The following is a 26,628-nucleotide window of genomic DNA, read 5'->3' as shown; positions in this document are numbered from 1 at the left end:
CTCCTTGTCACGGGGACCCTGATGAGCAGAGCGTTGAAGCTGGAGACCATGAGGAAAAGGTTAGTGGCGTCTCGTTGAATTGCGTCAGCGAGGCTTTGATCATTCACAGGTACATCGCCGACACTTTTATTAATACTTGGATGAGGAAATGTGTCTCGCTATGCATAAAGGATGGTGCCAATCATGGCCCAGATGAAAAGGAAAACACAAAAGGGCCGGCTTACAATTATGAGACGCCAAAAAAAACAAAAAAAACGTTTTGTTTTTCTTTTCACTTTTCTAATCGCACTCAAGGGCGACAAAGATCATTCCATGTATCGAATTTGATTGACGACAACATGAGACGGATGACAGGAGACAAAAGGAACATGTCAATCAGTTTCTTAAGCTTTGCTGGATATATAAAGAAATAAGACTTTTAAATACTTGCATGTCGTTGAATATAATATCAAATTTGCAAAAACACTTTTTCCACAGGGGCCACATGTTATATCAGGGTCTACTACATAAAACTAAGGAGGGAAAAGTATAAAATTAAGGAATAAAATCAAGTGAAGTATACTAAAATTATCTTTTTTCTTTATATAACTTTTTTTTAAATCTGATAAAAAACACTATTATTATTATTAACTAATATGTTTCATTCACATCAAGTCATGTTCTATTTTTTTGATTTTTTTTTATGTTTACCTGAGAATAGCTCCACACAGGAAGTGAAAGCATCAAGTAATTAAACTAGCTGCTACACTGACTTGATGCTTTCACTTCCTGTGTGGAGCCATTCTCAGGTAAACATAAAAAAAAATAAAAAAAATAGAACATGAATTGATCAAATGAAGCAAAATTGCTCAATGCTAAAATTCTTATCATATTCTATAAGATAGCACTGAATACTTTAGAGAATTAAATACTTCCAAATGTCCTTGAAAAAAATTCTGATACTCATATTAAGAAAATAATAATGAACAATATGAATAAACAAACAAACAAAACAAAGTTTCGACATCATCTTTTTATGTCATGAGTGTCAAATCAATACAGTCAATAGTCACACTTGTCGTCAGATATAATATGCAAAGTATGAAATATATAATATATAATTAATCTGCATTATCATCAGGTATATATATATATATATGTCAGGTGTTTAGAGCGTCAGGCTTTAATCAGAGTGCATTATGCATAGTGAAGTAGTCTTAGAAGATTTCCTGGCAACTGCTTATGTGTTTAATGAATGAGTCAACTGTATTCCTGGACATTACAAAGTGCAGTTTATGTGTGTTAACATGTAAGTAAGTAAGTAAGTAATAGTCATTAGTAAAGCGCCTTTCTAGACCAGGGTCACAAAGTGCTTTAACAAAAACAATATACAGTTAAAATATATACTTTAAAAGATCAAGACACATAAGACAAACACAGAAGTCCTGGAAAATCAGGGAAAATCCTGCACATATAAGAATGTCTTAAGATGTTTCTTGAAGGAGTCAGTAGATCCATCAAACACAGAGGGAGAGGAAGATTGTTCCAAAGCCAAGGATTTCTCTCCTCTGGTCCGGAAGTGTGTTCAGGAACCATCAGTAGATTCTGATCCACAGACCTCAGAGCCCGAGCTGGGGTGTAAGGCTGGATCAGATGATTTATGTAAGGTGGAGCCTGACCATGAATAGTTCTGAGAGTAAGAACCATCATTTTAAAAATGATCCTGAAAGAAACTGGCAGACAGTGAAGTGTTTTAAGGATTTGGAAAATGTGAGTTCTTCTACTAGAGCGGGTCAGAACCTTATAATTGAAGGAGACAGCTCCTTCTTGTTTAGACACGAAAAAATAAACTGTTAGAATAGTCCAAACGAGAAGACACAAACTCATATAGATTATGTACTTTTGTCCCTAACAGCATCGATTTATTTGCTGGTGTGTCATGTGATCTAACAGACTTCCTGATCTAAGCACGTGATATCCAGAGAAAAAACAGACAGATGTTTATTTCCAACATTAAGTATCGGATCATGAGGAGCAGGATAAGGAGGGGGTTCTAGTCGCATGTGCAGTGGGGGAGGTTCATCTTGGTGCAGTCAGCAACAGTGTCACGAAGGACACACAATACTATCCATCCTCCCCCAAGAGAAGGGAAAGAGAGCATGTGCGAGAATTGAACCACACACCCAAACACAGCTCAAAAAAAAAAAAAAAAAAGATCTCATGCACCATGATATTGATGAATTTTTTTAAAGGATGCACCAGACTGCAGAAACACACACACAAAGATCCATGCAGACACATGGGGGGGCTGGCGTGTTACCTGATGCTGCTCATGCTTCCCGCCTCAGATCCCAGTTTGCATCTCTCCAACTGTGTGGCGACGATCTGACGCTCTGCTTCCAGTTCCCTGGTTAGACGCTCAAACTGAAGCTCCTGAAAACACACAGTGAAACAGCAGTTGGAGCAAAATAAATCCATCTAAAATGCAAAAATAATGATATGAATGATTATTTTTAACCTATTTTTTAGTACACTGGTTACTTTTAAATGAGATTAAACCATTGTCGCGCGGAGCCTTTGTAAAGTAAACACACAGAAGCTACAAAGTCATAATATTCAAATGTGTGATTTGGTGCTATTCCAGACTCACTGGAGACATTAATGATCTCAGTTGCCCTGGAAACACCTCTGAGTTCTCCTGGGAGAGCTGGAGGAGGATCCTGGGCAGGCAGGGGGAGACTCTTTGTCTGCTCTCCAAGAACCTTGTCTAGACCTAGTAAGATAAGATAATCAAATGCTTCCATAGGTTGAGAGTCAGAATCAATTCCATTGATGAAGCGAGACAATCATCTCAAAGATCTGCTCTAGTGTAAACACTTGGTTATAAACTCATGAGCTGTTTTTTTTTCTTGTTTATATTATGATGGTGTTTTCATTTAACTGAGTCAAAATGTAGACAAAAGTAAAAATCAATAATTGTGTGTAAACTTTGTAATCATTTACAAATAACGTGGTCCACAAAGTCTACAGAGAATTATCTCCTATTCATAGAACAGATGAATGAATATTTGTCCAATATGATCATTCATTTAGATCTTTAAAAGTAATAAGACAAGTCAGTTCATCGTAAACATGTTATCTTATTTCATTTAAGCGCATTTTTTTGTTTACAATGAATTAATATATTATGCTAAAACATCTGTTATTGAGTTCAAAATAACCTATGGAACACAATAAGAAAGATGCTATAAGTAATTATCTGTGATTAAAGTAATAGTTCACCCTAAATTCAGACTTCACACATTTTCTACTCACCCTCATGTTGACTAAGTGTTGTATTTTCAGAGTAAACTGTTCCTTTTTTAGAGTTATAGAAAAAAATGTTTGTTCATTTCAATGTAGCTACTGGAGCTCAGCTGTCTTCGTCTTCATCTTCGTCCAAAAAGACACTTAAAAACATCCAAATACCTCCATACTGCTCGTCTGTAATACAGTCTACTGTCCACACTGGAAGCGCTCGCGACATTTCAATTTCCATTTTGGAGAACTTCCTGTCTGTATCACTCTTTATTCTTTAAACTTCTACCACAAACTCTGGCTCAGGAACCCGTGTTTTTCCTTCAGTTCACTAGAGTAAAGAACTTTTCTACATCACAACCTATACTGTGCTTAAGGAGCAGCCACTGCATGATATGATTCATGTTTGAGCTCATTCCACACAAACTTTAATATCTCAGAGCTGCATATTTAGCCCGGGTGAGCAGGAGCAGCTGACGGCATCATGGATCCTGCATGCTTTAGTGCTTTACTGAACTTTATCAGTAATCTCTTCTCTCGCCAGGATCGTGAGACTCCAGAAAGGCGGAGGGTTTGCTCACACATGTGCATGTTTCTGTGTCTGAGGGAGTACAAATATCCTTGGTAGCAGATCAATAGAGCAGCGGGCGAGATATTACCACACATGCACGAGTGGGAGACCCGTGTGCGGCGTGTAGAAGGAGTGTCTGCTGGTTTTGATTGGTTTTCTCAAAGCCATTTGAAGCTCTGAATGAGTTGATCCCCGACAGCTATCTCCAGCCCACCAAATCCCCTCTCTTCCACAGAGCTCCGAAGAGCACAATGTGATTCATCTCTTTTACTCGGCAACCCTTTTTTCATGCACACTCACTGAATATTCTCACTCTCTTTCTTTCCCTCAAACTCCCTTTTTTTTTTTTCTTCTTCCACGTCAACACACTCTCACAGCAGCAGTGTTCATTGATCTCACTGTGGGAAATGATGTTATATCTTTGACAAATCACCAAAAAGCGCGACGGTATATAAGAATGCGTCATGTGCCCGACACAAACGGCTCCCGCTGGATTATCTCTCAACCAGCGGCAACAAGATGAATCTCCCGGGTAACAAACAATAGTACCAGGTTCAGCCACCCCAGTGATTTGCAAAGTGGGGTGAGGCGGGTAAGGTGAACAAAGTCTATCAAATCCCTTGGACCTGTAATTTTAAATTACACCTTTGTTTCACACGGAGCCGGCATGCTAGACACTCACACTCCCTGCAGACCGTCTCTTTGTTCACTCTTTTGCCACAACGGCAACTGTTTACGATCTGCAAGGTACACATTCACAAAGTGGATTCACGCGAATTCATGATGAATAATGGTTCAAAAGTCAATGAGACCCTAGTGCTTTCTAAGGTGACACGGTGAGGCCGGAATGATGCAGATGAGGAAGCTGTTTTAGATTCAGGCTGAAATTATGCATAACCTTTAGTCATGTCAACGTCTGCTGAATATTCTCTGAGGAAGACCAAAGGGGTTGACATGTCATGCAAATGTAATCTTTTGGAAAGCTACTGATCCGAAATCACATTCCTTTCGCCGATGAAAAAACAAAACAACCCTCATCATGATTTACAACTGCGAGCACTCAACTAGTACTCGGGATGTGGAGATATATTTTTATTTGTTTTGCTCAATTGAAAACAGCTGTTGAGGGAAAAGTGAATACATCCCTCAAATTCTTACAGAGAGTTAATGAGAATCGGGCTTTTGGGGCAAGAAGCAAGACTTTCTTGAACCCCTAACTGGTTGAGCAAATGATCACATCTCAAACTAATTCTCTTAATAAATAATTAAGTCATATCATGAGCAAATTGTATCATCGCAATGAATCGTAACGTATCGTCAGGGGATTACTGTGTATCGCTACAGGGATTTCAGTGTATCCCGACATATCTTTAGGAGATTTCAGTGTATCACGACATATCGTCAGGAGATTTCAGTGTATCGCGACGTATCGTCAGGAGATTTCAGTGTATCCCGACATATCTTTAGGAGATTTCAGTGTATCCCGACATATCTTTAGGAGATTTCAGTGTATCGCGACATATCGTCAGGGGTTTCAGTGTATCCCGACATATCTTTAGGAGATTTCAGTGTATCGCGACATATCGTCAGGGGTTTCAGTGCATCCCGACATATCTTTAGGAGATTTCAGTGTATCGCGACGTATCGTCAGGGGTTTCAGTGTATCCCGACATATCTTTAGGAGATTTCAGTGTATCGCGACATATCGTCAGGGGTTTCAGTGCATCCGGACATATCTTTAGGAGATTTCAGTGTATCGCGACATATCTTTAGGAGATTTCAGTGTATCGCGACATATCGTCAGGGGTTTCAGTGTATCCCGACATATCTTTAGGAGATTTCAGTGTATCGCGACGTATCGTCAGGCGATTACAGTGTATTGCTACGGAGATTTCAGTGTATACCGACATATTGTCAGGAGATTTCAGTGTATCGCGACGTATCGTCAGGGGTTTCAGTGTATAGCGACGTATCGTCAGGGGTTTCAGTGTATCAAGACTTATTGTCAGGGGATTTCAGCTTATCGTAATGTATCATCAGGGGATTTAAGTGTATTGCGACGTATCGTCAGGGGACACCCACGAATCACGACTCATTGTCAGGGTATCACAAAGTATCCCCAGGGGTTTTGAGTGTATCTCAATGTATAATCATAGGATTTCCGAGTATCTCAATGTATTGCCAGGGCTTTAGTGTATTCTCACTTATCTTTGGGGATTTTAGTGAATTGCAAAGTATCATCAGGGGTTTTCAGTGTATCACAACGTATCATCGGGGGTTTTCAGCGAATCGAAACGTATCATCAGGAGTTTTCAGTGTATCACAACATATCATTAGGGGTTTTCAGTGTATCACGACATATCATTAGGGGTTTTCAGTGTATCACAACATATCATCAGGGGTTTTCAGTGTTTCACAACATATAATCAGGGGTTTTCAGTGTATCGCAATGTTTTTTCAGGGGATTTTAGTGTATCTCAATGTATCATCAGGTGATTTTAGTGTATCCCAACATATCTTCGGTGTATCACAAAGGTATCGTCAGAGGATTTTAGTGTATCGCATCATATTGCTCCAAATCGAGATACCTATCGAATCAACGGTGGAGATATACCTGTCGGTTACATGTTCGCTCATGATACCTACAAGTACAATCAAAGTTTTCCTAGTTTTGCATTTTGTTCTGTTGCATTCAAGTTCTACAAAACCCAATTAACCAAAGTTTCTGTTGTTTTTTTTATGAGCCACCATAAAAACTGATACTAAAAGTCCCATAATGCACTGTAACTACCAAATCACTTATCAAAGTGTCTACCAATCAAATATGTTGCTTTACATCCACAAAGAAACAATTTCAAGTTAAAACATCGTTGGGGCAGATCAAATCAAAATGAAATAAAACACGAGAATATGGAAAAACAGTCTTGCTCAAGTGTTGTGTACACATCACTCCATCTCTTTCTTGATGGTTATTTCTCCTTATTTTATGATCGCCAACATTTTATTGGACAATTAATGTGAAACAGCATCTGCACAACCAACATCAACAGTCAACAGATGCTTTTTTGAATTGATATCAACGCGCAGCTGCAGTGGGAATGACACCAAGAGGAATGATATCATAAAACAAGTGTGCGATAGATCAGCACTACTGACTTGATGAATATGTCTGACATTAACACTTGAAGCTCCACTCGTTTCCTTTCTCAGCATTTCCCCCCTCAAAGTTGTGATTTACAAAATCACACAACATAAATATGCATACATAGTTTCGTCAGAATCTTCTTCTCCGCCTTTCATCTGGGCTAATAGTCTCTCATCCCACCATCCGTTCGGTGCGACTGGGAATTGTGATTCCCAGTTGAGGAATGCGAGAGACAACAGAAAACTTCTCTTAGAGAAGCTTTCTTTGTTCAAAAATAAACAAAAGGCTAAAAACTTCAGATTCTGGGTCTTTAAAACTTTTTCAAAAGGAAGCCCGATTTCCTGTCTTTTGTGAACAATCAAAGCTCGAATATCCAATAATTCACTTATAAATAGCTGTAAATAGATGAAACTCTCTCATGGCAAGATTAGAAATATGACCTTGTTGAAATTAGACACATTATAATGGAGCATTCATTAGGAAACGGCTCAAAATGTAATTAAACTCTGGTCGAGAAGATTGTTTTTTTACTTCATGATGGATCAACAGTTTTAACCTCATCCATAAGTGTGCATGTGAGTCATGTATGGCCACGAGGCAAATTCTTTTTCCCAAAGAGCGAGCCTTTAGTGAGGAGCCAACACATCAACAAAGCAAACACAGTTATAGTGGAAGAAATTAATTAATTATGAGGATTTCATAACCAAAAATATATTTATATTCTTACGTTAACCTCAAAGCTAACCCCTCAACAAGTCATGTGGGTCATGACACATTTAGATTATATTAGATATTAGATATAACTTTATTAATCCCTTTGGAAAATTTCCATTGGAAATATGGTGGACTGCAGTTTCCTACAGTGTCTTTAATGATTATTAATTTTTGTTTAAATATACAAAAAACTAAAGAAATGTATTCAATTTAATGACTTTTTGGGTGCGCATGTTCCACCACTAGACCACAGAGTCTTAAGAAGCATTTAAATCGTTTTAATCTCCAGAGGGATAAATAAAGTCTATATATCTATAATAATATGGCCGTTGACAATTACTAAATGTCTGAGAAGAGTAAAAAAACACATTGAACTATTATCGCAGCAAATGACTTAGAATGTCTTCATTAATGTAACCCTCAATTAGCTTCTTAAAATCACACTAATATTTCAATAATGGTGTAAGATATTACAGACTCACATAAAAGCCAATAACAAGTGTTGTGTGTTTTAAAACTGGCTATAGATCAGGGGTGAGCAATATAAGTTATCCAGGGGCCACGTTTTATACTAGGACTGTTGTGAGGGGCCTGTAAGTAATAAAAAAACATTATTGAAAAATTGGAAAAAAAAAGATCAATATAAAACAAACCTTAATATGAAAAAGGCTCTTGATGAAGTGACACAAAGCATGGTAACAACCTCAACAACAGCATATGTGTTTATAGAAACCCGGGAGGTCGTTCACCTTGACCCAGAGACAAAATAAGGGACACCACAAACACATTTGTTTTAAGGCCTTCGGGTGACCTTGACTCTAAGATAACACAAGGGATAATGACATTTACAATATTTATAAACCTTTTGTACAGTAGAAAGTGATATAAATCATGATCATTTTTAAGATATTTATGTTTTTTCCTTTGATTTATGCTTCATATTTGCACTTTGTTATCTCTTTAAACGTTGTTTTTTTACTTGCATTTGTTCTTCGTCTTGCTTTGATGAAACTTGCTGTACCTTCTATCGTCTGCTACGTACTGGAAATCTCATTTCCTGAGGAGATCTCCAGAGAGTTTAATAAAGTCTATCCAATCTAATAAAATAAATTGTTACATGTTCTACTCTGACCATCATTAGGGCCGCAAGAATACAGTTACGGGGCCGTATGTGGCCCCTGGGCGACACTTTGCTCATGGCTCATATAGAACAAACATTTTCCAAAAAGGAATTTTCCAAATAGATCAACACAGTTCTTTCTACTCGTCCTCTGTTAACACATAATGTTTGAATTCATGGATTTGAACCACAATTCAACTTACTCTGAGGCTAAAAAAAAACATTTTTTGTCGGATCACGGCCTAAGAATGAACTCCAGGCCGTATTTCTTTCTCCATTTAGCTAAATTGTGCCGCTTTGCCAGCATGAAGACAGTGTGTGCCGCCTGTGCGTGACTGTCTGCGAGCGTCTCCAGATAAGGCTCAATCATTATAAAGTGGCCCGCGGGCAGCTATTAACGGGCCTGTTTTTTGGATGGAAGACAAAAGGCTATCAAACCCTGCTACGACCTTCTTTTTAGGTTCAAAGTCTTTATTTCTCTCTCATTCTTCTCCCCGCACTCGGCAGAGAGAAGAGGAAGCGGCGAAAGAGGCGAGTGTGAATAGGAGCCGGTGATAAAGGTCACCGTCCTCTCTCCTGTCACGCATATTGAACTCACACCGTCACCGTGTTCCTTTTTTCTCTCAGCTTACAAGCACGGCTGGTGTAGCTGCAGGTTCACTCCTGCTCCTCTTTTTATCGGTCACTTTAATGAGAAAGAAAAGTCAAGCAGGAGTCAGGCGGGGAGCAGCCGGGCGGGAGGCGAGTGCTGCAGGACAGGAAGTGGAAAGTGTCTCCTCTGATGGAAGTCACGCCGACTGATAGCCAGCCAGAGGACGACACCTGATCCTCATGTTAAACCCACACAGGACAAATGAAAGAAGGGTTTTTCTCCTCAGAGTTTCTCCATTCTAAAACTCAGAAAGAAACTTAGTAACTGTGAGTAAAAAGCCATTCTATCATGGATGATTCACTTGATGACGTGGGTTAAATTCTGGAGATAATTTTGCTGCTAAAAACTGACACTTTGAACACAGTCAGACAGCAGGAGAGAATTTAATGACTATTTTCAAACATAGCAATTTCTTCTTGGTTGTGGCAACACTTTCAGCTCGATTAGAATATCTAGTCTGGAACCATAACCAAAACAAATATATAAATAAAAATCCTTCACACACACACTCATTCCTACGGACAATTTCCCCAAATTTCTAAACCGTGGGAGGAAACCCGAGTCACCGGAGTAAACCCACACAGGGAAAACTTCCTCCTGACCTGGAAGCGAACCAGCAACCTTCTTGCTGTGAGGCGATGCGCCACCGTCCGCCCGCATCTATCAATACATATAATATTATTATATTCCTTTAAAATTAGTTTTCTCTGAAGGTTCCTCCATGTCTGGAGCTCTCGTGGTAATCCCGATGGTCTGTATATTTTAATTTTAAGAGTCCTAATAATTCAAAGGTTTGGATTTAAGACCGTTATGACGTGTTAACCGTCACATTAAACGGCTACGGTTACAGCAAGGACTCGCTTTCTATAGTCGGAGGATAAGAGAGCAATTTTAAATATGCAAAGCACTGCAGAATTTCTGCAAAAAAAAGGAAGTATTCCCGGCGATTCTAAATGAATCATCTTCTTAATCCTGTACTTTTCACAGTTAGGGATGTCTGGAATGGGTGCAAATGGGTGTCACGAAGACAAAGATTGTTGGTGCAAACCTGAATTTTAAGTGCAAGAGCTGCATCAGCAATGAGCATTAGTCAGAGCTTATGGATAGAACAACTTTGTACCGAGAAACTTTTTTTTCTCTCTACTTTTGAAAAGAATATATGAAACTATCCGTCTTTCCACACTTTTATCAGTCAAAATGTTCTGAACACACGGAACCAACATTTATTTTCTGAATCCACTCACAACAACCAGTCTTCAGTGATAACTGCTGTTTTCTTTACTTCCTCTCGTTCTAAGAGAATTGCATATAATCTGGTAAAATACATGTATAATTTAGATTTTAAGCATTGAAATGCATGATTTGTTTGCTGTTGTAAATATGTATACAGAATAACACGATAAAGTAGTGTTTCTTACTTACTTACTTACTTAAATTCTGTGTCTCCTACCGATTAAAGTCATGCAACAAAAGGAAGATGCTAACTGTCAACTATACCACAATAAACATAGAGACTGTGCAATTACTTACATTATTAAAGAAAGGGATTATTGTGTATATGAAGTCATTTAAGGAAGAGTTTCCTCTCCTGAGGATCTGCAGTGAGATAATTGAAGGATAATTGCAGTACTTAATTATATATAATTACATAGATTATAGCAGCAATATGCTACATTTTGACATTAATTTGGTCCATACTCTCTTAGCTATTGTTTTGATTGTTTAAGAGTCATGACTCCATAGAAGTCAGGCTATTATTTAAACAACGTTCTTCACTACAGAACTTTATCAGGATCATCGAACGGATCATCGGCGGGTCAGAGACAGCGATTGAATACTTAAGCACTGAAAAGACTGGTGATGGTTCATGATGAAGCTTCGTGAAGCAGTGTCATTATTTTCTACACTAGATGGCGGTCTCTGCACTATGTTCTTTTGTTTTGAACAACGTTCTAAAGAAACATCACATCATTTTTAAACTGATGGCGCCACCTACTGACCCCGTTTCATGAAGCTTCATCAACACATCACTAGAAAAGAGGTTACCAGATAAAACTAAAAAACTGACACAATAGCTTTCATCTTCATCTTGAAATACATGCTGTATTTGGCAATGGCACAACCAAGAGTTTATGGCATTGCAAGAACCCTTTTAGACACTAGGGGGAGCCAGAAACAATCTATTCAAAACAATTGATTGCTGCTTTAATATATTAATACAATTATGTGACAGTTATCTTCTTGTTAGATCCTTTATCATGCACGGTTTGGCCCTAACAGGTTTAGGAGCATCAAGACCAGCAGAATTAGGAACAGCTTCTCCCCCACTGCTCTCGGACTGATGAACAGTGATCCTACTATGTAGACAAATTATTCATTATTGTTTATTGTATTGTTACTTCAAGGGGGCTGATGCATTATTATGATTATTATTATTGAATCCGTAATGGAATATAGGAGAAACCTATCGCTGAAATGAAAACAAACAAACACAAAGTAGCATGTCATCACACAAAAAAGATTTATATTGGACATATTTGTGATTTAACGTCTATTAAAAAAAGGACTGACTGGATGAGGCATTTAATTAAAATAATTTTCTGGGCTCGCTGATTCACTGTGTATTTCCATATTAAAAAGAACTATTGTGCGTGAATGAAAAGGGGCTTTCAATATTTGTTTAATCTATAGTATACCGCTTTAATATTTACTTGCTTGACATGTTTCCGACAAAGTGAACGTCGGAACAAAAGTTGGTCTGGGGCCCGGTTCAAACCACTTTTATGAGCACACCATCAATTACCAACGTATCTGTAAACAGAGACTGTAATTCAACTCTGTGGAGACCAAATTATGTTTACTGCTTTCTTTCATTGCCGTGCTGTGTTTATTCTCTCCGTGTGTTTGCGTATGCCAAGTGCATATAGAGAGTTTTATTAAGAGGCTGTGGAATTATGTTGGTATACGTCGACTCGATGTGGGTGATGTTGAATTAACTACCGAGCTGAGTGCGTGCGAGGCGAGGAGCATGTGGCGGCGTCGTGAACGGACTTCCTTATAGGAGCGCGCTAATTGCGGAGTCATCAAAAGTTTTGTTCAGTCAAAACTTTGTCAAAGTTCACAGAGTTTACGAAAACAATCCGAGCTCATGTCAAGAGGTTGCAAGATTAAATCCATCCTGAGGCAACTGGGTGTAGAGCAACATGGCTCCTTCTCAGTGTGCGTGTCCTCTGGGCACTCTGGTTTCCTCCCACAGTCCAAAGATTCATGACTTTGAATCGTCTCTCAGTATATGCAGGACAGACTGTTTGTCTTACTGAATGAGCCGGTAATTAACTGGGGATGTGTCCAGGGTGTCCCCCATCTCCTGTCCTATAAAGCACAATTCCAAGGAGGGTTAGGTGATCTTGAAAAAAGGTTTGAGCAAGCCATATTTTGAACTAAAAAAAACAACTCCCTTCCTTCAGACACTCCTTCCAATGTCCTTTAATTATATTATGTGTTATTTTAACAAGCAGTTGACAACGCTTATATACAGTATTTCAAATATTTACATACATATATAGGTTTATTGTGAGAAAACATTTTTTTTATAAAACAAAGTATCTTAAAAATTACACTGCAAGCTAAAGGTTTGGACACAGCTTCTCACTCAATGTTTTATTTCTTTGTTTACAAAAAGATTCTCAGTGAATGTTCCAAAACTATAAATGAACCCATTATTTTTATTAAAATTATTATAAAGTAGCCACCTTTTTTCCGAAGACTGCTATGCAGACTTTTTTGCATTATTTTGATGACCTTGAAAATAAAATCACCTGAAATAGTTTTTTCTTCCCGAAAGAATGTAATAAATTAAGATCAGTCGGTCCGAAAAGTTGAAATGAGCCCAGAAGTGTCCAAACTTTTGGTCCGTCATCATTGTTTTAACTAAATTAAGGTGTTTTTATTTTTTATTTTCTAAAGTGTTGATTTGAAAATGTGATAAAACTGGATAACTATGATATTGTTGTTTGTATTTTAGCACTAGAGATCATAAACAAGCCAATTAACTTTTTCAAATCTGAACCTATCATGATCATCTTTCTTTTTTAATGCCCATCCTCTTCCACAGTCCCACATGTGTGAGTGGTTTTATAAATACATAAGTGTGTCTGTACCGTGGTTGGCAATTGCATAATTCATATTTAAAATAAGACATTTACTGACAAAAGAAAAACAGTATCCGCTCTACAACTGATTTTCCATCATTCATTAACAACAGCATATCTAAAAGTATGGTTGTCATGGCAATGGGGTGTAAACTTTTTAAAGGGTTAGAAGTTTCTGCAACCTACGAAATACATGTAAGTAAGTAAGTAAGTAAGTATATTTATTTATATAGCGCTTTTCCAGACCAGGGTCACAAAGCGCTTAAACAATCAAAACAATACTCAAAAAAGTACATACTTTAAAGATCAAGATAATACTGAGAACAACACAGGAGTTCCAGAAAATCAAGGAAAAGCCTGAACAAATAGAAACGTCTTAAGATGTTTCTTAAAGGAGTCAGTAGATCCATCAAGCGCAAAGAGAGAGGAAGATCGTTCCAAAGCTTAGGATGTTCCTTCTTTTCCACTTTGTTAGATTCCAAGGGTTACATGATCATTTCTTGTGTTTATAATTTCCGTTGTTTGTTTACACAAATAATAAGCGAAAGATTGTTTTTTTTTCAAAAAAAAAAAAGAACATTTGAGTGGAACGTCTTTGTGTTAAATTGAGTAATTCCTGGTTGAATCCCAGAGTCATTACAGTGTTATATTTGAGCCAATTACAGCCGTTGGTCTAAGCACTTAATTGGATAGTTCAGAGGACATGTCGAATAATTGGAGTCTTCTACTTTTGATATTTCGGGCTGCGAGGTCAGAGTCATTTAATTTAACAATGTTTGCTCCGGCATCCTTAACACACCCAATTAGTTTGGCTTTATTGAGTCAAAGTCTTTGTTATGGCGTTCAACTCCCTCTCTTCCAGCCTCACAGCTCAATTAAAGGATGCTTTAATTTTTAAGTGAAAAGTTATTAATAACCGACCAATAAAAATGATTGAGTCCAATTAAGAAATCGTAACTTCAGCCTCGACATGTGCGTGTTACATATGGAAAGACTGTAGAAGGGCGGGCGGGCGGGCGGGGGGGGTTTGCTGGAGACAAAATGTCACCCCGAAAATGTCACTACCTAAATGCCACTGCAGCTGTATGGGTCCAGCTCTGTGTGTGTGTGTGTGTGTGAGCGTAGAAGCTCCAACATCCCATCCCGGTGTGTCGACAAGCTATCTGCAGAGTTGGCAGCCTCACCTTGTCTGCCGCTGATGTACCGACGGCGCAGACTTTCCCCAATTCCACTGATGAATCTCCACTTGTTTGGTCGGGGAGAAGCGACATCTGGCTTCCGCTCACATCTTGGATTCCAGCTCTCAACAATTTTTTGGCAAAGAGCGTAAAAGTAAAGCAAACGAGAGGGACCAATCCTGAGGTTTTTGTTGCACAACAGCTGACGGACTGATACAGAAATTGTCTAGGAATAAAAAAAAAAAAAACAACGGAGCAGCTACACAAACAGCTCCTCTGGATGTGTGCTGGCTGGGTGCCCTTGAGCAGGGCATTTTCTTGGCCACAGTGGAGAATTGGAAGTCTGGATGTGTTGGGTTCCTGCCAGGTGAGGCTGTGCATAAATATGACACATGGCTGTAAAAAATGCACGCTCAGCAGAACTACTGCACCTTTTCGCAGATTAAAAACACACACACACACACACGCTTCTTCATCCGGCGAGTGTCTTCCCCCTCTTCCTCGTCAGCTCTTTCTCCTCCACCTCTCCCAACACACCATGTGACAGTGGACTCCAGGGAGCCCCCCCCCCCTCCCCTCCCGCCCCCCACACCCGCCCAAAGGTCATCCATCGACTTGCAATCGCAAACACTTGTTTTGATAGATTATCCGTTCCACGCTCACGCAGATCCTCGCCCGTGTACACCGACGTCCCGAGGATACGCTAAGCTTTTCGCACGTCTCGGACGAGCCGTTCGACACGAGTTAAAACAAGGAAAAACAATCAATATGAAGAATAAATATTGAATAAATATTGCAAACCACATCAAGTATGATTCATTCATATAGTATTTTAATCATGGAGATATTATGACAATTAAATTCAATTTAAGAAGAACAACATTTTAATTTGTAGGACTGAGCCGTTAATCGAAATTCCATAATAATGAACAGGATAATCGAAATGAAAGGTTAATTTTTCTTATACGTTGTTCTCTTTCTGTCACTTGATGCACCAACAGCAGCTGCATTGATTGAAAAGTAGTATTTAAAAAACATATATATATATATATATATATATATATATATATATAACTGATAAAATTGACATTAACATTGTATAAACACAATGTGGTGCGTTCAATTATGAAGGAGGATTAATGACATAAGTATAAATAAATACTGTAAATAAATGTATAAATACAAAAATGAATGTATAAATAAATACATAAATGTTTAAATTAATATCAAAATGTCAAAATAAACACATAAATGACTGAAATTATTTTATTTTGGTTGCTTTTTTTGTACATATATACGTTTATTTATTTATACATTTTGACTTTTCTAAATTTGGTTTGCCTGTCTAACCAATCACTGCTTCAGAAAGACGTTAGGCCCGCCCATTTAATTTGCATACAGCCAAGGAAATTACGAAATAAATAAAAGTATTTATATATATATATATATATATATATATATATATATATATACAGAAAAGCATTGATCTTCAACAAAAATAAAATCCAAAGTACTTTATTTATTTTGTCATTTTGATATTTATTCAGACATTTATTTATACATTGAATTGTGTATTTACACAATTATACGTTTATTTATACTGTAATTTATCGTCCTTCCTTTTCAATAGCATAAGAATGGTCACGGTGCATCCAAATGATAAAAAAACCAACGTGTACATATACATACAGTACACATAGATCTCTTCTCTTTGTCACTCTAACAAAATGTATAAGAAATACATGAATAAATAGTAAGAGTCAAACAATATTCAAGAGGTGAAGACCTTCTATATTTATATTAGTGTTCATATATTAACTATATATATATTTTTTATTTAATATTTATTAAAGGTGTGATATTCTAAAAGAAAAATGAATGCGCGAATATATCACAAAAGTGTAATAAGTGTAATCATATTACATTTGCTCGGGATGGAGTGATAAATAATAACAAAGACGGAGTAAGTCGGATGAACAAGAGCGTAAGGCGACCTGTGAACGCACCTCCAGTCTGAGCATATGTCTTCTCGTACCTCTGAGCTCTGAGCCACCGTGACTGCGAGTGCATGACGGATACAGTACGCTCGTCTCCCCAGTCTAAACCGGAGCGACAAGCATGACAATGATAAAATCGCAGACAGGCCCCGCAGCGTCGATTTCTATGACGCCTAAAAAGGCTTAACAAGCTTTTCTGCCAGCTCTTTTTTTTTTTCCTTAAGAGTTCATTCACACCGCTGGAATAAAGCTCGTTAGATTCTCACACAAGTGGGAGCGTGCGACACAAACGGAGACATTCGGCTCGAGGACGAGGCCCTCGCTGCTGGGAAACGATGATTTTCTAATCATCCTGAGCGAGCCTTCCTTCGACGCGGGAGAGTCATTTGGTGGTTACGGTTTCTGGTTGTTCATCCGCAAAATGTCAAAGACGCATTTTCATTCAGAACGCTGCTATTTGAGGAACGGTCAAAACCGTGTCTACAAAAAGGTCACCGTAGATCAGGCTCTAATCCTCCTGAGCCTTCACCACACGAGTCATCTTCACTTCCTGTGTGATGGCAACACAAAGGTTACTCTACTTAATAGTGCCGATACTGCGATTTATAGCATCGATAGGAAACTTCAAACCAGTCGCACTCGTCTCCTCCTTCTCGCTCTTTCTCTTTCCTTTAATGGTTTAGAAACGTTAGATCATAAAGAGAATACATGAGGCTACATGGCAAGATATTAGGAATCTCTATACATAATTATAATTATTGCCCAGGTTTAAAAAGGAACAACTTTAAAATGACAAACATATAAACAACCTTAAAAATACTTGATACTGTACATTTCATAACCAAAAATACCCAATAATGATAAAGAGAGACAGGATGGGCTTTAAGTTGCAGACAGTATCTGAAATTTTGGAAATCATGCTAAATATGTATCAAGTCTGTTTTAAATTTCATTGAAATTGGACATTTTTGACTTCTTGGCGGTGTTCTGCGCCCCCTTTATATTTAACTAATTGAGCGGAAATTCTGTAAAAATTATATGATGTAATACATAGTGTTTGAATTGCATCAAAATTCTACTTTTTTTAGAGAGGAGTCTCATGTATGGAAGAATATCAGTGCCATCAGAATGGTTGAATTTAACATTTTAAATATTGTAATGTATTTTAAATTCTTTCTTTAATTTAATTACATACTTTCACACATTCAGTTTGATATTTTGATTTCAATTATTAAAAAAATATATATAGATTCAAAATTATTAAAATTCATAGCCTTTTAAATTCATTATTGAAAAAATGTTGAAGCCTTTTTAAATTCAATATTAACAAATTCAAAGCCCTTTAAATTCAATACTTACATTTCTTTAAGCCTTTTAAATTAAAATTAAAAAAAATATAACCCTTTAAATTCAATCTAAAAAAAATTGCAAACATAAATGAGGGTCAGTGCCACCAAACAAAACCAAACGAGTACCGATCTACTTGATCGTACTTTGAGCCAATCATGTGACGAATAAATGTAGATTGATTGTATAAAAAATTATGTAATTCATTTTTAAAATACTCGTTTTATTGAATCCAATTATTATTAAAGGAAATTCAAACTTTCAATATTCAAATGATTGAATTCAATTATTCAAACCATAAATTATGGGACTGAAATAATTCCATACTTATGCTCCGATGACTGACAGCAAGAGGTCAGTAGTCTACAATATGAGTGGAAGAAAATATGAATAAACTGAAATATTGCAGCTTTTTTTTTTAAATACTGATTTAATTTTGTGGTTTATATTGAATTTTTTTTTTTTTATTTGTCATTGTTTCTCTGCATTTGTTAGTTTTTGTGTAGCAATTAATCTTCCAGCTGCTAGATGGCAGCAGTCTTTACATCATCCACGAATTTAGGACAAACTCACCAGTATCGATAGTCAACAGCAGTTTTAAGTTTGTTTTGGCTTGACATCCTAGTTTTTCTATCATCGTTCTTCTATGGTTCATGTTTTAAAGTATTACCAATGTTTGTTGTTTTTTTACGTGTTGCAGTTAAACATCTGGCCGAACAATTAAAATCCTGCAAGTTCACAGCGCTGACTGAGGACGAGAGGATACCGTCGCCTCCAGAAGCCTTTAAAGCTGGTGTTGGGACATCTTTTGATTTCAAAATAAAGACAAAGACAGAAAAAACACTTATACCTACGACCTGATCCTGGTCTACGAAAGGCGCTTCCCAAATAAGAAGTCTTACTTACTCACTTACTTACAATTTTCCCAAGTTCCCAATCAACCTCTGTATGTTTTTGGACTGTGGGAGGAAAGCGGAGTGGCCCCATATGGGATTTAGTGGCTCAGAAAATGAACAAATGAATGAATAAATGAAGTATAAGTATTGTGTATATGTATCGTATCACTAGATTCTTGCCAATACACACCTCGACAGTTAGTATCAACATTATTGAAACCTATTCAGTGAAGATCAATTCAAGCATCTTCAGCCTCAAACGCTCCAAATGCAGCAATAGACGAGTGAAACTTGATGAACTGAGTCTCTCTATTAGGAGGGGCTTCATGATTTATTGCTATCAGGGACATTATTTCACTGCAGGGAAACAGCGGCGAGCAGATTGCTATTCAACACCACGTGAGCAGGAACTCATAAATCCGGCTGTTCTTCCCCCATGCATCTCTAAATCAAACAAATTAAATATAAAAGGAGATTTATAACCGTTGCTAAACAAATTCAGACGAGCCTCAGAGCGAGGGGGGAAAAGTTCTGACGGAAACTTTTGATAATGAACTCTGGAAGACTCGTCACGATGGATGGCGAGACGCACACCGAGAACAATTATCGGCGGAGGTTCACGCTTCAAAGAGGAGCACTGGGACGCATTTATTCCATTACATGGATTTATATATGTTCCAAACTCAGATTTGTCTTCATCAACAAGAACAAAAGTCTTTTTTTTCAAAGCTGACAAAAATAAATACAGAATTAAGATGTCGAATCTATATTTCTATGCATCTTTATTACTTTATGTGTTGGTATATATAAATATATATATGTCAAAGTACATATTGGAATCCATCAGGATCTGGAATCCTACTAGTACAGATTGGAAGCAAACTATGAGAGATTTTACTGACTCAGTAGAAATGCTGTAATCTATGAAGTTAGTTATTCATATTATGACGATTAAAAAACAAGAATGCAAAACGTTTTTTAAACACAGAGTAAACAAGTTTGAATGATGTTCACAGAAAAAACACCGAAGCTAAAGTTATGCTTAAGTTATGATGGTCAAACAGCTTTGCAACCAAAATATAACATAATCCAACATTTTTCTCCAAGAGTACTGTAAGGTGAATCTCCTACAACTTATTTAAAATGTCCTGGATTGAGGATTTCAAACTGAATCACACGAGTGCCTCAAATGCCTCCAGGGTTTCTGAGCCCTTGGAAGAATCCTCTTTAGCCGCGTTTGGAGCTCAGTGTAATATCAGAATTGTTGGACAGCAAAATAGAAAAACTATGAATAAAAACAAGGATGTTTTTTGACTAGTTTAAAGTGTAGGGTGTAAGAAAATACCACTACACTTATATATCGCAGGTTTTTTTTTTTTCAAGGAGCACTCTATCAACTTTTTCCATATTTGATTTCTCGTTTTCATATCAGATTTAATTTTGTGGTTTATATTGAAAAAGAGTGTGAATATTATTTTGTTATTTGCCATTGTTTCTCTGCATTTGTTAGTTTTTGTGTTCCAGCTGCTAGATGGCAGCAGTCTTTACATCATCCACGAATTGAGGACAAACTCACAAGTGACTGAGAATGAGAGGATACAGTTGATTCCCGCAGCTTTTAAACATATTTGGGTTTTCAGAATAACTTCGTGAAGAGTCATGCTGTCCCAACATATGGCAATATAGCGCATCACTACATTACACTACTATCAATTGAAACTTGATAGTTGACCAATTCTCATGCGCAACGGCAGATCGAACAGAGAGATTATTTGGAGCAACTTCATTCCAAAGACAAACTCTGACACGGCTGGTTTAGAAAGCGTCAGGAAGTGTTACTGGAGTGTGAGCGAGTGCTGAGTTGCCTAAACAAGTCACATCGTCATGGTAGTCAATAATTTGGCTGCTGTGGAAGCCAAAGTGTCTTCGGTAATTTCTGCTCTAAGGACAGTCATTTTTGGTCCACCTCTACTCTTTCGCTGAAAACACAGTGATCGGTGTGGATGAGATGGTACTCTTAGAGCCAGATATCAGCAGAAAAAAAACCTCTTCTGTTCTGCCGCACCTTTGATAAATAGTCTAAATAATTGTTTTGATGAAATAAAGACGATTCAAATTGCATCCTGGCATACAAATATGGGGCTAAGCCGGTTATCTGCTCCATACGTCTACTTGCTAACACACGGAAAAAAAAACACATTTCCTCCTCGCGCATTTGTTGACTTGATCTCCGGCCTTCGAGTGGATTGTCTCATTTGTGGCTCGTATAATATAATCTCCAAAGGCAAACAGAAAGCCGGCGACTCCTTTGCTAATTGGCAACAGAGAGACTGTCTCTGGGTGGAAGACAAACACCGAAGCCTTGTCGTCTCATTAGAAGGAGAGCGACGAGGGTGAGGACCGGAGGAGAAGCAGCACGGGAGATAAACCAGAATTAAAGCTCAGAGAATCAGCATAAATAATAATGGCATCCGATGAAAGGGAAATAAACACATGGCCTACGATTTACTGTCATTATATTGAGAAATTGATACAACACACTCTAACAAAAACTCTTAAAATGTACTTAAAACATACATCTTACTGTTTAAGTCAAGGTTGGGCCATTAACTTTCCTCCGGGGCCACATTAGATACTGTGAGTGTTGTGAGGGGCCGTCAATCTAAAAACTAAATTATAATGGAAAAACTTTAAAAAACAAAGCAAGTAGGAATAGTTAAGAAAGAAATATTAATATAAAATAACCCTTACTACGGCAAAAAACTATTTATAAACCTTTTGTGTAAAAGAAACAAAAAAAATTCTTAATATGATGTCAATATTTTCTGCATTTAATTTGAAGTGCAAAAAAAAGTGAAAAATCTGGATCAAAAATTAAGAAAGTTTTATATAGTTTTATATATAAAGCATATAGTTTATACAATAATAAACACAAAATAAAATGTGGTGCCAAAGGCAAAGAAAACCGGAAACACTGAGCAGATGAAGGAATGACGTGTCGAGAAAAGTTTGAGAAACTTTGCTGCAGAGCCATATTGTGTTTGACTCCACAAAGTCTGTGTTTGTTTATACTGTATATGCCAAGAGAGAAAGGAGAGGCGGGTTGTTAGGACTGAAAAATCTCCTGCTCTCAGCAATGCGTCATTAGGGTAGGAACATGGAACCCAGACCCCAACGTCAGAAGATGAAGGTTTGATGGCTGAGGCAGGAGCGGGGAAGCAGGCTGACAGGGAGCGAATAATGGTAAAAAACAAGAGCAAGGGTTTATGGGAAGAAAATGTGCAGAAGACAGCCAGAGTAGAAGGTTAGTCATCCACGGTTGAAAAAAGAAGACAGGAGTGAAGGAGTGAAGAGGATTCACTGCTATGATCGTGATTGATTCACATTAGTTTAACCAACGTTAAATATATTTATACATTAGAATGTATTTAAAGTATGTTAACTATTAGATATACTTCATGTTAATCCAATAAACTAGATTGAATATGCTTTAGTTCTCCAATATAGTGTGTTTATTTACAGTTAAGCAACAATTGTATTTGTCCACTTCACTTAAAATAAAATTAAATAATTGATGATACAGAGCAGTCAATAAATCAAAAAAGTTAAAGTTTTTGTTCATCTATTTTTTTTTTCTTCTCCTGAAAATGAATTTAGGTTAGGTTAGGTTAGGTTAGGTAGAACTTTATTAATCCCTCAGGTGGTCCCCTTGGGGAATTTTTTTTCTCCCAATTAGCCACAGAAATACAGCAATTATTCATAAAAATAAATAAAAATTAAAAATTAAAATTAAAATTAAAAAATATTATAATAAATACATTTATAGTCAAAAATGAAATGTTATACAAAAAACAAGAAGACTCAGAGAGCCAATATATAAGTTATACATTCAAAGTTTAAATATGCTATATAAACACAAATTACACTGTATAAAAAGATAATTACTGTAACATTTATATTAAGAAATTCTAATAAATATGATCATTTACTTTTGCACTTGTATATTTTAACACTTCTATGTTTTTTTTTTCGTGACCATGCAAATGTATCCTTGTCCGTGAACGAAACAAAATGATATCTAAGGAAAATGTCATGTTTTTATAAAAATTTATTTTATAAAAAAAAAAAAAAATTTTGTTGTCTGAAGAGTGTAAATCATGACTGACTAACACACAATTCAGTTCCTGATTGAATGTAATAAGTCTGACCAAATGAAATGAGAATCTAAACTCGGAGCAACAGCTGGTTTCCCAAAACTACCTCGACGTCTCCGACCAAGACCAATTAAACTTCATTTATTAAGTATAAATCTTGCTGCAGCTTTCATTTAAATGCAAATCTGTACAGTCGGATATCTCGACTGATCAATTCGACACCGTTACTGGAAGTCAATATCTTCCCTTATGCACGAGTGTATTAAACAAGTCCTTCTGCTACGTGTTTATGGTTAAGAAGATTCCTCGCCTTCCCATTAAAAAAGTCTTTAGGGCATTTGCTGTGGCTTTAAGTCAATGTGATGTCTAGACGACAACAGTTTAATGCTTAGAGAATCTGCATTGTTACATTTGCCAAGGAGGTTAAAGTTGCCGTTTATCCCTTTTTCTGACCGTTAGCAAATCCTCATCGTTTGAACTTAAAAAAAATGTTGATAATTGTGCAAGAAACATGTGATTTGGCAGAGTTCTGAAGTTCTTAAGTGTTCATTTGTCTCTTGTATGGCCTCTAACTGCTGCTCAAGTTCCCTATTCTCATCACAAAAGAAAAATGAATGAAAAAAATGATATTATTGTTTGTTCTCTACACCTGGATTTGGTTGCTAGTTAGATTAGTAGCTCTTGGCCTTGAGCAAACAAACTTATATATATTGTGTTAGAAAGTCAAGTTATAACAGGTCCTTGGCAGATGTTTTCTTGGTTTCAGTGCTTTACTTTTCTACATTTACCCTTGTGTATTCCAAAGGGTAAGAAAAGTACAGAAAAACCCACATAAACCATGTTACTTGTGATAAAGATTGTCTGCAGGATATTGAATAAAAATGCCATCACATATCCCACAATTATTAGTATTAATCACATGTCATTCCAATTGATTTACCTCAATATTGGACCATTTATATGAGGCTAAATGTGAAAGTGCATGACTGTTACTTTCACTGACATCAAGCTCATTGTAAAATATACATCTTTAGATAATATAAAAGCATTAAAACTACCTCAAGAAGACCAATTACGTTAAGAGTATCACTCTCACCCCCATCAAACGGAGAAAATACATCTCATTTAATTCATTGCAGGAACAGCCTTTGGTGTCAGTGTTTTATGTTGCTGACATATTCGCGGGTGTGGTGAGGAGACGCCAGGTTACAAGGAAAGATAAAAGTCACTTTGAAGTCACCAGTTGACGTGCAAAGCTGCTGCTGCTGAACAATTATGACATTTTTGTAAGTGATGATGCGATAATGAAGAAGGTCTGTTTGATGAGAGCATGAAGCGACAGTCCTGACAAAGGTTGCATTAGAAGGTAAATAGTCGTCATTCTTCTTCCAAAGTCACAGAGTAACAGAAGCATTTCTTTGCGATTATTTTCTAAAAACAAGTTTTTATAACTGGTTTAAATCCAAACAATGCGTTTTCTAGACACTGACTGGATCCTGAGTATTAGACCATTCAGCTAAAGCACAGTCTTGATTTATTCATCTTGTTGTGGATGATGGAGAGAAGATGCTTGATCACGACACAGCTCCAGGTCTGAATGTAAACATAACAACAGAGTCTGTGCTGCTGTCACCCAGTGAGGAGGTCGTTCGGCGAGCAGGTTACCCACGATGCAGTGCTCCGTCACTAATCTTAGGGGGTTGATGAGTCACTGTCATCGTTTTTTTGATGCCTATTGTCAGTTTGTTTTCCAAGACGCGAGGCGAAGCAAAAACATTCAAAAGAGCCAAAACTATGAAAATGTTTGGCTCCTCAGACGACCGGCGACGAAGAGAGAAGATGAGAACGGAGGGATGGATTGTCGGAGAGTGAAGAGAGGGTGAAGGACAGATGATAAAGGATGACTGCTTTAGAGGCTGTTTGTCCATTAGATTTGTCATCTGACACCATCCTTCACAGTCAGCACTTTGAGCAAGTAGGAACCGTGGAGCGATTCCCCCAGAGATATAGAGCACCAACTAACAGCAGACACTTCTGTTTTTGTAAAATCAGAAAAAAGTATGAAAGTTTTCCTTACTCATCGTTACTTTTTATCACTCCTTGTTTTCCCATTTTAGAATTTTCAAAGGGCAACTAATGTAAAAACCCAATTCTCCTGACTCACATACATGTTTCAAATGTTGAAGTCTTCCTCTCCAAAATGCAGTAGGTCCCTCATCATGACCATGTTTTTAACTTATTACTTAATGAAGTTATTTTACATCTGAAATCTGGGCAAACGAGAGGTTACGAGAGCATAATGACATAAAAATGGCTTCACTCCTCCTCCAGCCAGCTGTAATCAAGACTGCTTTGTTTACACAACGAGTCCCTTGGAGGTGGAGACTTCCGGGATTGATGATGCGCAGTGACAAACATAGATGAATGGCCAATCACAGCAGAGTGGGTGTGGTAAACAAGATTAAATCTCCAGAAAATAAAAGTGTTTTCAGTGGGCGTGGTTTAAGATTATTTTCTAATGTAAATATTTAAATGAAAAGAGAGTTTTGTACAAACAGACACAAACTGATGATTCAATAGAGTCCAACATCTATTTAAGACAGTTTGTCGGCTTTCACTTTTAGAAAAAAAAAAAAAAAAAACATTGTCAACAAGTAAAGTAAAGTTTTTCTAGTTAAAATATATCAAGATCACTTCTTACACACACACAAATTCACCCCAAAATACTACTGGCAGAACAAAACCATTATAAATTCAGCGACAATTGAACTGTTCTTGGACACAAAACTGCCTGAAATAATCATTTTGTGCGACTAGAAAACATTCTTCATGAGTACAATAAAAGGTTTAAACCTTGAAAAAAATGTACCTGGGAATGTTTTTTCATTCTTCAATGTTTGTCATGTGAAGCTAAAGCTCACCTCAGTCTCACTTAGATGTGACACAAACAACACAATCCTGAATTTCAGCCGCTGGCAATAAGAAATATCCGTTTACTTCTAATTATTTTTTTTAGGGCTTAAACACTTTGCTTTTATTTGGGATGCCTCATTCATGCAGATGTAATAGCTTGACTAAAACGAGGCAATAAACATTGTAAAAGCAGATTTAAAGCACACGGTTCAAGTGTGTTGTTTACACAGAATACACGGTGTGGCAGTGAGAGCAGCTCACGAGCAAAGATGGATTGATTTAATTTAGCAAATCTCCTGTTACTTCAATAGGCTTTTGAAAATCAAATTAATGAATTAAAAAAAATGTGCTGTTTGAGAGGGTTAACAAAATGTTCTTGTATTTTAAGTGGCTGGAATATATTTGATGATTAAATATTTGAATTGTTTTTGGTTAACAGGCAGGTCGCAGGTTTAATTCCAGCTTGAAGCGTTGAGCAGTTTGTGTGCTTCTCCTTAACAACCAAAAAAAACAG

At 37.1% G+C, this 26,628-nt stretch overlaps 1 protein-coding gene across 1 annotated transcript in view; it reads right to left on the bottom strand.

Annotated features, from left to right (window-relative positions):
* The window catches only part of ctnnd2a (catenin (cadherin-associated protein), delta 2a), a 236,376-nt gene that overhangs the window by 171,904 nt on the left and 37,844 nt on the right, over nucleotides 1–26,628 (bottom strand). Inside the window, exon 3 of the mRNA XM_087789092.1 lies at nucleotides 2,300–2,412. Within this exon, the coding sequence (XP_087645218.1) occupies nucleotides 2,300–2,412 (113 nt within the window). The remainder of the gene's footprint in view (nucleotides 1–2,299; nucleotides 2,413–26,628) is intronic.

The sequence above is a fragment of the Callionymus lyra genome, chromosome 4 (assembly GCF_982586985.1).
Source record: "Callionymus lyra chromosome 4, fCalLyr1.hap1.1, whole genome shotgun sequence".
Taxonomy (NCBI): Eukaryota; Metazoa; Chordata; class Actinopteri; order Syngnathiformes; family Callionymidae; genus Callionymus; species Callionymus lyra.
Note: the sequence above shows the minus strand (reverse complement) of the source record. Positions and strands in the feature narration are given on the sequence as shown.